Source organism: Pholcus phalangioides, unplaced genomic scaffold, assembly GCF_987345545.1.
Source record: "Pholcus phalangioides strain wild (caught in Gottingen) unplaced genomic scaffold, Ppha-v1.0 ptg000009l_1, whole genome shotgun sequence".
NCBI lineage: Eukaryota > Metazoa > Arthropoda > Arachnida > Araneae > Pholcidae > Pholcus > Pholcus phalangioides.
In genome coordinates this window covers 36,530,973-36,543,670 of record NW_028301602.1, presented here as the reverse complement: position 1 = coordinate 36,543,670, position 12,698 = coordinate 36,530,973, and the positions used below count along the sequence as shown (strand labels likewise).

Below are 12,698 nucleotides of genomic sequence, written 5' to 3'. Positions count from 1 at the left end.
ACGGTCTTCGAACCCGAACAAACAATTTTCATCAAATGATGGCTCAGGTTTTCATCAAATGATGGAAAACCTTATCATCTAAGTACAGAAATGCTTGTCAACACAGGAAGGAGGAGGGAACATTTTCTATAGTCTCTTACATAGTCTTGCAGTCTGATACACTGATAACTTGCACGAAAAAAAAAAGTTTGGTTAAACCTTAGCTTCAAAATGCACAAAAACAAAAAAATCTTTCGAGGGGAAACAAAAACTGATAACATTATTCGAAGTCCCGACGACAAAAAACGAATTCCCCCCCCCCCCATGTTATGATATTCATCCGTTCCGTTCTTTGCGAAAGTGGTAACAATACTCGAATTATAACATTATCTATGCTTCTAATAAGCGACGTTGACTATGTTTAACCGGGTACTTTGAAGTGCCGTCAGTAGATAAAGGGTTATAAAAAATATAAATTTTGTGGAGGACTTCATACAGTGATGGGAATTTGCTTCACGGGGAAAAAGAATTAGTTGCACATGTCGCCACCAGAGGACGTTTCACTATTACTCATACCTGTAGTAAACATGTAAATTTATGTGATATCACGCAGCAATGTGTGGAGTGTGTGTTAAGGAGATGTTCTTAAAACACATTTTACAGAAGAACGTCTCATCAGCCGGCACTTCCCGGATCCTTAATCCATGCGATTTTTGGCTTTGGCGGCATTTGAAACGTCTGTTAAGTCGTGACAATCCAAGAACTTTAGATGATCTTAAAGGCAGCATTTCATTCCACGTGCTGAACATCTCCCCGCACACACTTCGGCCAGTTGTGGAACATGCCATCTTGCGATTTCACATGGTATCTGAAAATGATTGCCATCATGTGGAACATGTTTTGTCCCGTGAAACAAATTCCCATCACTTCATGAAGTTCTCCATAGAATTTCACAATTTTCTGATGCCTGGTTTCGCCTGTAGGCTACTTTAAAATAGGATCTTTTAATTATGGACACCTGTATTATTATTGTACGTATTGTATGGACTATACAATAAAAATTGTATAGTATTGTTAACTCAAGAAGATTTAAATTATCTGTTTGATATTGTAATGTAACCTTCTTTTATCTTGCATACGCTACTAAATGCCAAATTTTTTTGTTTATCAATTCCATTCCTGTTGCCACTTATTTCTTGGTGTTATATACATGTGTGTTTTTTTTTCTTTCTCGTTATTATTTATGCCGACAGATATGTATCGGATATTGTTTTGTGGGCTCACAAGCTTGCTTAGCCCCTAAATGTTTTGTAACTGTGTTTAAAAATCTTAAATAAAGGAAATTTGAAATTTGAAATTTGAAAAATTGCGTTTTTTGAAACCATTTTCGCTCGATTATTTCACACTCTTATAAATAAAGGTATAATGTGTATGAAGTGATTGAGAGATATACATTGATCTACACTCAATAGTTCACACAATTATCTTAATTTAGTTCGCAAAAGTGGTATCTTATCATAGATTTATTTGAATTTCTGTCATTTCCGAGTTGAGAATACTGAGACCACCTCCATGGTGCTACAGTATTATATTCATAAGTATATTCATTAACCATGAAGATATAGGGTGTCCGAAAAATTAATTCATTTTTAATATTTATATTGAATACTAATTACGGCCACACTAACAAAAATTAATCATTTCCAAATGTTATCATTGGTTAAGAAATAGGAACATAACGAATCAGTGATGAAATATGAACGAGAAATTTCAACGCAAGCTCTAAATTTAATAAAATAGGATGAACCAATTTTATTTCTCTTATGATTCTGAGAATGAAATGAAATGCAATCGCAAATTTGCAGTCATTCAACTTTTGATTAATTTCATCTCATCAAAATTCAACTAACATTATTTGACTCAGCAATTTTAAAATGGGTTGCGCATCAAAAAGCTGATTAAATAAATTGAATATACAACCATAAATAAAGTTATGCATGAATTCAGTATGTTTGATTCGAAGTTTCTGATTTAAAATTGAATTTACTTTCAACGGATGAATGAATTGCAATCAGAAATCGAGTCGTCAAATTTTTGAATGTGATTCGGAATGGCACACTCAGATAGAGGAAAGTGCGTGTCATTCACTAGGGGCCGTTCAAGTATTACGTCATCATCGAGGGGGGTGGGGGTTTCCGATTTGCTGACTTTTGATGACAAGGGGGGGAGGGGGGGTTTGGATAATGCTTACGTCATCAACCACCCTTTATGAAAATATGAGTTAGGATTTAGAGGGGCAGAGCTGATGACAAAATTTTGCAGACAAGGGGAGAGAGGGGGTCAGCGTTTTGCTGACTTTTGCTGACAAGGGGGGGGAGAGGGGGGTCAAAAATGGCTAAAAATTTGCTTACGTAATACTTGAACGGCCCCCCCCCCTAGCTTTACGTCTTCATCTGCATATACATGCTGTTTCACCATGATTGACTGAAAGGAATATAAATTCTATGGTTCATTTTAAAAATTCAAAAAAAAAAAAAAATTGGAAAAGGGATCGGCAGAGAACGGAATTTATCTGTGATAGTTGAGTTCCTCCCATCCCACGAAAATCATTATTGGGGCAAAATACAAAAATTAAAATTTGTATACGGCCCCTCAATCTAAACAACGTCACGTCAATCAGTAAATATTGCGCCTTTCTATGAAACTCAGACTGCTCCGTAGAATTTGGAAAAAAACGATTAAAATTCGTCGAGATATTGATAGTCCTAACTCGTGATTTTTGAAACTTTTCAAGGGAAAATTTTCTAAGCCGACTTAGCTTTCATGGAGCCAAATGGGGAACATGAATAATATGTTTTTAAAAGTCCTGGACAAGCATTATATATAAAAAAAATCAAAAAACGAAAGTAAATTTCGTCTTTTCAGCCATAATACCAAGTGGAGTTTGTGATTAAAAGGATATTGTGAATATTTTTATTATTATCCATTTATCTCTAAATGAAAGCGCAGAATTTCCCGAACGATGAAAGACCTTCAAACTTGGTATTATACGTGGATTAAGACGTGTTGAAAATTTTCATACATAGTTAAAAATATTGATTCTGAATAGTTTTATTTTTTGATACGGAATTTCTTGCATTTAATTTGGAATAATTCATGAGAAATGTGCGCGTTTCTTTTCAGTATGCGGGAAATTCTTCTTCGTAAATATCTATCTTATAATTGCTGACAGTGAAGAAATAACCATTAAAATAATTATTCATAATTCATCCTATTCATTCAGAAAAATTCTGTTTTTTTTCCTTCAGTGATGTTTTATTTGTTAATTTCTTTTGTGTTTCTCTTTCTCATGTACTGATTAGTCCCCCAAATACCGTTAGATGAAGAAAAACTGTAATATCTCGGTAAAATTTGATCCAAATTTTACCAGGTAAATTTATCTGAGTTAGTTTCATAGAGAACGCCTCAAAATTTACTAATTAACATTTTTTACATTGGGGGGGGGGGAGTATACAAATTTTAATTTTTGAATTTCCCCCAATATTGATTTTTAAGGGGTTCAATTATCACAGATAAGTTCCGTTCTCTTTGCTGATAATTTTTCATGTTATCATTGAATTTTAAAATGAACCATAGAATTTTTACTCTTTTCGGTCAATTATGCTGAAAAAGGATGTATACTTACTATGTATGGTCAAATTATTTTAATTCTGAGTAATTAGAAGGTTTCTCAAGAATTGCACAGAAAAACAAAGAGTTGATGTGAAATAAGTATATCCTCTTATTTACCTCGAAAGAAGACACGGCCAAAGTAGAGAGACCGTCCACATATGGGCCTAAAATGTTATGCTCCCTGACCCTTAAAGTTTGTTTGGAGCTGCAAAAAACACACATAAATAAACACATAATAAACACACAAAATTAATTTAGCAATTTCAACGCATCAAAAACGAATCAAGAAACACCATTCATAACTATATTCACATAGCTATTCATCTTTCCACTTTTTGACATTTCAATTTTCGCTTCCCGTCAATGGACGCAAAAATATGAAGAAAAGCTAGTTACAGGCACGGGAAAACATCGGCGGAACCATTTCAATTATTGACCCCTGGTTCATAACATTACTGTCTAATTCGGGGGGGGGGGGAGTCCTTCAACGCGTAGCCTGCAGGCCAAATGGGGCTCTCAGAGCTTTTCACCGAGGCCAGCAGACCATTTTTAGGAAAATCTGAAAAAAAAGAAATACAATTTTGAATAACAATAACAATTCGAGGAAGCCCACACTCCACTACCATTAATGTCGTGCATCTGATGCATTACCAGGGCCGTCTTAACAAGTTGGGGAGGAACTTTTTGGATCCCTTAATTTCATTATGTCAAGCGGGAAAAGTCGGCTTTAAAAAGTATGCATTGTTACACAATTTACAGAAATGCTTGAAATCTCCTTATAATGAAGAAAAATTCTGAATTATAACGAAAATTCGTAATTAATAGAGAAATATTTCAGTAATTATTGAAAATCCGTAATTAATGAAAAATAATTTCAAAACTGATAAAAAATAATTTTAAAATTAATGAAAAGGCAGTTTTAAAACCAATGAAAAAGTTTTAAATTTAATGAAAAAATTAGTTTTAGTATTAATGAAAAAGTAGTTTTAGTATTAATGAAAAAGTAGTTTTAGTATTAATGAAAAAGTAGTTTTAGTATTAATGAAAAAGTAGTTTTAGTATTAATGAAAAAGTAGTTTTAGTATTAATGAAAAAGTAGTTTAAAATTTATGAAAAAAATAAAATCAGAATCATGCAAAGTAATTTCAAAATTAGTAAAATAAATAATTAATCAAAAAATAATTCCCCAATTGGTGAAAGAAAAGTTATTTCAGAATAAATAAAAAGAATCACCAATTATTTGGGCCATGTTTTTTTATCCAGAACAGTGCTGGAGAATCCTTTAAGACGTTACTGAACATTACATTACGTCTGGAATACACATGCTACTAAGTAGCAGGAAAGCTTACTATTTTCGAGCATATGCCACTAATGAGCTTATTGGTTGCATGTGAGCATGTTACCAATCAGCTCATTGGTTGCATATGCTCGAAAAAAGTTGCATGTTTTCGTGCTATTTAGTAGCATACGTATTCTAGGCCTTAAATCTCCTAATGTCGCAGTGTGAATCAGTGTTGTGTCCCGCGGGTTTCATAGGAAGTTCGATTGAGCTCGCAATGTCTGAAGGGTTGAAGATCTCTGGGTTAATTGATTAGCAATTATACTTACCCTTTAGGATCTAAGAGGTCGTGAACCTTTTCGTTATAGATCTCCATGTAAGAAACCTCGACTTTGTGATTGGAATCGGGTTGAGACCTGATGCGTTCGAACAAAGCATCACACAATCGTGGTATTAGACCTTTGTTGTCTTCAGAGCCCATCATGGTAAAAGATTTACCAGATCCTATACGAATCAAAAAATACATGTATGAATTTTTTAAAGCCTACATTTTTCAATAATGCATTCGTCTCGTTCAGTGTAAAAAAATCATTTGTGTGTGTGTATCAATTATTTTAATAACAGTTTTGAGCCCTAATTGAGAAGCTTAGATGCTGCTTCGAATATGTGCAGGGGGTGATTCATTAAAAAATATAGTTTCTAGATGTTGTTAAATATTAAGAGTAAGAATTGAAGACTCGGACCGCAGCTGCAGCACTTACTCATGTAGTTTGTGTCTCGCTACTGAAGGGCGTGACGTTGACAATGGCGTGCTCGTCGCATGACTAGTCACTCAAAGTTGCAGTGCCTGCAGTGAAGTGCTTTGCGTTTTTGAATTGAGTGAAATGGAATCTGTAAGAATTATTCAACAACATTTCAAATAGAATTTAAGTAGAGTTGTCACTGTCGTCCTACAATCGGTGCACCTGTGACACCAACTCTCTCCGAGACCGACCATCCCTTTGGGAAAGAGCAAAAACCATCCCAAGACGATCTCTCTGGGCGGACAGCGGTGATGTCTGTCTGTCCGTGACACCAACCAGAGACTTCACCTATCCAGAAAAGAGCCTCCTGTGACAGCTTTCTTGAGGAAAAAGAACTCCACTGTGGACGCTGAGATTGTGACTGACTAGCATGCCTATGTCACTTCCATCAGTAGCACGACGCAACTTTATGAGCACATCTACCTGAGGAATCGCAGTTTCGGTCTGTGTCTGCAACTGCTACTGCTTTACAACAACCGGAAACTGTATATCTCTTTGTGAATCACCCTGTTTCATTTCAGGCACAGAAATCCTCCGATATAAATTCATCAATGAAATTTATGCTGATGTTAGTAAATGTTACCTGTTTGGCCGTAAGCGAAGATGCAAGCATTATACCCTTGGAAAGCGTTATCAAGGATATCCGCTCCCAGACTGTTGAACACAGTTTCCTGACTGGCATAGCTCGGGTGATTATCCGTGAACGACCAGAAACAGTGATCAAATGTGAAACTCTGAAACACACAAATTTCTTATATAAATCAAACTGTAAATTTACATATTGGTAATTCATCAGTAATTAATACGCTAATTATTTGAAATTTTGAGTAGTTTGATACATGGTGTTTTACGAAGAGGGAGGAATAAGAATTCTATGACCAAATCTGAAATTAAAGTAAGTGTAAAAGAAAATTGTGTGTGCGATTTGCGATTCATTCCAGTAAAAAATATTATGCAGGACAATATACAAATTACAATTCTTATACAGCACTTAATAAAAAAATATTAAATTTACTCATCTTCTTATTTTACCGAAAATAACTCATTCCTCCAACATTTTAATGTGAATTTCTTGATTTTTGTTACTACGAATACATTAAGAAATAAATTGATGGAAATCCTGCGGCATACATGAAAACATAGTAATAGGTATTATAGGAAGCATGAAATCTAAACCGGAGTGTAGCATGAAAATGAAAAAAAAAAAATATATATATGACATTATACCATATTTTAATTTCCATGCTGCGCATATCGGTTCAAAACCAACGATAAATTTTTCCTGAACGAATTATTAGAAATAGTTTTGATTTTATTTGATAGGTGGCGGCAGGTGACCTAGCTCAACGCATTTTCTCTCATGTATATCATATATAATACAGCATATTATTATTTTTCTTAAACTACTGCCATCAACAGAAAAGAAATTAAAAATTACATCACAAAATATTCTATTGCCAATTATTTTCGAATTCAAGGACTGAAAATTCAAATTCGACACAACAAAAAGTAATTTGTGAAGTTCTACGAGAAACGTAAAAACATATTAACCGGTATTAGGGAGCATGAAATATACTCCAGTATGCGGCATAAAATGAACAATTTATGTGGTGTCATACTATATATTAATTCCCATGCTACGCACTGGATCGAAACCAACAATCAATTTTTCCTCAACGAATTATAACAAATAGTTTTGTTTTCATTTGATAGGTGGCAGCAGGTATCCTAGCGCGGTGATTTTCGTATTTTTAATAACAAAACAATATTATTCGTATTTTTAATAATAAGTCAATATGACGAGAGCTACGAATTTTATTTGATTGACATTTTTATTTTTATTTCTAGCGGTGTGAAAATTTTAATTTTCCTATTTCTCCGTATTACTTTTTTTTACGGAAGTAAAATCACTATAAGTCTATCACAAATATAAATTCACGTGAACAATATAATTTTTATTACTTTAGGGTACTTTTTCTGCGAAACACCCTGTATAAGCATTATTATTATTATAGGAATTTCATGTATGCAGTATACTAATCCTTAGGGGTTGTTCAAGTATTACGTCAGCAAATTTTTAGCCATTTTTGACCCAATCTTGTCAGCAAAAGTCAGCAAAACTCGAACCCCACCCCCTTGCCAGCAAAATTTCGCACCAGCTCTGCCCCTCTGAATCCTAACGCATATTGGTGGAATCAGAGACCTACACATGGGTGGGGGGAGGGGTTATAGATAAAAAAAATATCTTTTTAATGCAAAAAAAATATTTTTTTTAAAATTGAAATTTCGGAAGAAAATACCTTTATATGTTATTATAATAATCTATTTCTGTTAATTTCAATGCTATTTGAAGAATGAGAACGCAAAATTTCTCTTTAAGAAATTTATTGCAACCCACCCTCTAAGATAGCAGTTCTCAACCTTTTTTGACTCGCGGAGCCCTTACAAGTAAAAAATTCTATGGCGAAGCCTCATAGACCTATTTTTTAATTATTCATCAAAGTTAGTGATTTATTTTTACTATTTAAAAACATTTATAATTGTTTGTTTTAAATTTTACCGTTTTTTTAAATTTTCCTCGAGCTTCCAACGAGCCCCTGGAGAGCGCATAAGGATCCCCAAGGGCTCATCGGAGCACCGGTTGAGAACCGCTGCTCTAAGCCATGTATGGTAAATCGCATAAAGGCTCTTGTCTTGCGGACCAAATATGGCCCTGGGGGTTATCTGATGCGGCCTGTCCTCCTCAAACGTAATTTTGTAAAAATGAACTAAGCGGCACATTTACAGATCTCTTAAGTGACCCGTTGTACAATTCCAGAGCATTTAATCGGCCCGTGGCACATTTTCAGATCACCTAAATGACCCGGGACACAGTTCCAGAACACTTAAGCGATCCGTGAGACATGTAGAGATCCCTTGAGTGACATGTGGCATAATTTTAGAGCACTTAAGCCTTTAAGCGACATTGACGAGATAACTCACCTGTTTGAAAGCCCGTTATTTTAGCTTGTCAAGCCCAGATATTTTGTAAAGTTTATTTCTCAATAGAACATTTTCGCTTATACCGCTATCTTTGCACCTGCTGAAAATCGGAAGAAAGTCTACTCCATTAGAAAAGATGTCAGATTTTAGAGGGGGGGGGGGGTTGAGTGATTTCTGCTGTGCCGCTTAAAGGGTTAATCTCTAAAAATCTTCACCAGTTCTCATTATCACGAGGCCCGAGGTGCACTTAAGGACCGTGCGTGCCCATGCTTTAAGACGGCACTGGTTACACGTACCAACGGTTGTTGACCACCAACTGGAAAATTTATTTGAATTATCCTAAATTTTTTGCGTATAATAATACTGTGGTATCATGAATTAATTGAGAATTTGAATTCTGAAGCAAGAAAGAACACGAGAAAGCTCAAAAATCGATGACGATGTTTTTTTTTTTTGCTCAAGGTTGCTAATACTAACACGCATGAAACGATTACTTGGAAATTATTTTCAACAAAACTTTTTCAATCGATAAGGATGCTGAGGCTTTAAAGATTTGGAAAAGCACTGTGTAGAAAAAGAAAATCGATTGATTGATTTTCTTAGCCTTTCTTTACTCTGACGGTGTACGAGGGGGTAAAAAGGATTACCGAACACGGCCGTCGTCATTTAAATTCATTCCAGGTTCTCATTTATTATCCCACTTGTGTGTTGTTTCCTGTAAGAGCCCCAGCTGTGGCACATTTCATGTAAAAATTTAATCCTACAACAATTTCTTTAAAGCTAAAACCAAAGCCTTGAGTTGCGAAATGAATTTCTGATCGTTTTGTTACTTTTTGTTAAATTAATAATTTTATCATATCGATCTTCGTTTAATGAATACATATATCTCTGTTATCCCCTTTTTAATTTTCATACGAAAACATTGAAATGAGAAACAAATTTTTATCCAACCAAACGATAGTAGGACTTTGGATATTTGTACCAGAATGAAATTGGAAGCAAATAAAGAGCGAGTGCAGTTTCGATGATGACTGTATTATTATTTCAGTTGTAAATTAGTAATTATATTCAGTAGAAACTTGTAATGGTTTGGTAAAGCTCAATCTTAATGGGAAGATGGATTCGTACATGGCAATTATGAGGATCCATAGTAATAAAGACACAGGGTGTCCCATAAATTCGTAAATAGTTTGAAAACTCATAAAAATTGAAGAAATTGGTATTCAATACGGTTTGCAAAAAAGTGATTCTTGTTGAGGGAGATTTTTTTTTTTTGGTGCACGAAAAAGAAAATTAGCTTAAATTTTTTGTAGCTAAAGGACGCTGTATGAAAGCAAATCACTGGAAATATGCAAATCAGAGTCCTATAAAATACAGGGTGAACGAATAACAGCTCATTTTTGAATTTTTCTGTTATTGGTGCTTATGCAGTGCATCCTAGTCCGTATAGATGACGCACTCCCTCCCTTACGCTTCTTGTGTATTATTGTAAAAAAGTTCAGTTTGACTTGCACCATACGCAAACATGTCTTCCTTCTTGTTATACTTCTTCCTCAATATAAACTAATATATTATTAAGTTTTAAATACGTTTAATCTTATCATTATGAAGCTATCGACTCTTACTTAGATTTCATTGTGTTTTTGTTCAAGGTTTTCATTGTGATCTTGACATTGGTGGGTAAAGCATTATTGGTGAAGCTGTTTTACCTCAGCCACGAATCGTCGGCTAAAGCTTTATGAATGCTTCGGACACGGAAGAGCTTGAAGAAAGGTTCATGACCAATCGTTATAGCCGAATTTTCGTGCAGCGTCATCTATTGACATAAATCTGAAATATTTTTTTCTGTGCCAAAATCCCTCTACGTGAGAATAACTTCTCTCGCAAACCGTATTCAAATTCCAACTCTCCTTCGATTTTTATGAGTTTTTGAACTACGAATTAGTGAGACAATGTATAATAGTAAACTAACCACATTTCTCCTACAAGAAAAACCAAAATGAAGCTTCTTTTTTTCTAAAACAATTTTTAAACCTCCAGTTTATCAAATTTGAGAGAATTTACTGCAGTTTCCCCTCCGAAGAAGTGAGTTAACATCTCAGAATATTACCCAGATGGAATCTAGAATTGTATGGTATCTACATTTCACTTTTTCATCGAGAAATAAGCAATGTAGGAATGTATACTGAAATGACTTCGGCTGACAAGAAATCTTCAAATAACTACTTTTATTTATTAAATCGAGGGTGTCGTTGCAAAGTTTAAGGTCTTCGGGAGAACTGTGAAAATCCTCCCGATCCTAGGCTAAGACTTTCTCATGAATAGTACGCCGTACACAGCTGAAAAGAGGGGAAATATTAAAAATACAGGGTGTTCATAATTAGAATGGACAATTTTAGACATTCTGTATTTGGTATATCAGCTTGATTCTAGGGGAAAAAAAAAACTATACATAGATTGATTGATAGAAACACAGGAACTGATAGTACATACCTTTGGCTTGGTTTGACTGCAATCACACAGACCATGAAAAAGAAAAAAAATCAATTTAAGTCTATGGAACTTGAACCATTTAAAAAATAATTAAAATAAAAGTAAAATAATTTACAGACACACACACATTATGAAAATATATTATGAATCCTGGGGAAAGAAATGCAGTTTTTATCAAATAAATATACAAAGTTATTTTGAGATGGCTATTAATTATCGTAAGTACTGTATGTAGTATGTAGTTTTTTCCCCTCAAAATGGAAATAGTAATAAGGTGATGAGCGTTACTCCATCTATAGCAGTAATTTTCAAACATTTTGGGAAAAGGACCGGTTTAGCACTCGAACCCTTTGGCTACAGTCCTGAAGTAAATTATTCATATTAATCTATAGCAGAGGTCTTCAATATTTTTCTAGTAGCGAGCCCTGTCTGTACCCATCATCAAAAGAGGAGCATCCTTACGGCAAGTTTGCATGAGAATGCATGAAATCAGGATGATTTCAATCCTTGAACGCAATTTGTACGAGATGTTTAACTGTAACTTTGATGAAGTGCTCGCGAGCACAAAATCGGACACCAGCATCGAGCACTCTGGGTGCTTCAGGGAGCACCGCGGTGCTCGCGCCAACGGGTTGAAGATGGAAGATGCCTGATCTGTAGTGTTTACGACAAAATTTTCTCTCCATCGGAGGGGGAAATCGCACATACATAATAATAAACGATAAAAATTTTATTCCCTGAAACAGGTAATGATATCGATTGAAATCAGCTCGTAAATACGGGGTGGTTCGAAAGTCACTTAATATTCAATAATTCACGGAATAATGTACGTAGAGGAATAAAAATAGACACGTTTGTGTGCTGGAAACCACGAAATAGTGTTTAATTCAAACCTGAAACAAAAAAAAAAAATTGCAAAATAGCCAATAGATAACAAAAGCGAGATTTAGCATTACAATGCATCTGTTTGCAAAGATTAATTAATACAGTACAGTAGAGTCTCGATAATCCGAGGTGAACAGGACCCCGAGGCTAACTGAAAACTAAAAAACTGTTACTGAAAACTGGGATTATCCGAAAAACAATAGAAAACAACTTTCGGGGGGAGGAAGAAAGAACCTCCCAATATTAATTTTATATGGTAATTATATCATATATATATTGTGTAGAAAAAAATTAAGAGAATACAAGATCTCCCTCCCTGATTCACCAGGCTGGTTGGAACTTATCTCCCTTATTTGAGGAAATTGTTCTAACTTGAACTAAGCTCCAAGTGTTTTGTTGGGCCTACGTATTTGTATTTACTCTTACCTTTTTAATTCTTCATTCACGGGGTTAATACATTAGATTAGAGCCGCTACGATCCATGTTCTTTTCATAAGAGGGGCTCCAGGTCTGGGAACCCGATACGAAAATAAGATTTTTCTTTTTACACTATGAATTTACTGTAGAGGAACCTGCGAAAAATTCAGGCCTGAGGCCCCACCGGA

The 12,698-nt window shown here is 34.8% G+C and overlaps 1 protein-coding gene across 3 annotated transcripts in view; it reads right to left on the bottom strand.

The window, feature by feature from the left end:
• The window catches only part of LOC149082991 (kinesin-like protein KIF13A), a 130,764-nt gene that overhangs the window by 51,594 nt on the left and 66,472 nt on the right, over positions 1-12,698 (bottom strand). For all 3 annotated transcript variants that reach the window (XM_089236039.1, XM_089236040.1, XM_089236041.1), the window contains exons 3-6: positions 11,209-11,224; positions 6,317-6,467; positions 5,260-5,434; positions 3,769-3,856 (exon numbers count right to left, since the gene is read on the bottom strand). In XM_089236039.1, the coding sequence (XP_089092165.1) occupies positions 3,769-3,856; positions 5,260-5,434; positions 6,317-6,467; positions 11,209-11,224 (430 nt within the window). The remainder of the gene's footprint in view (positions 1-3,768; positions 3,857-5,259; positions 5,435-6,316; positions 6,468-11,208; positions 11,225-12,698) is intronic.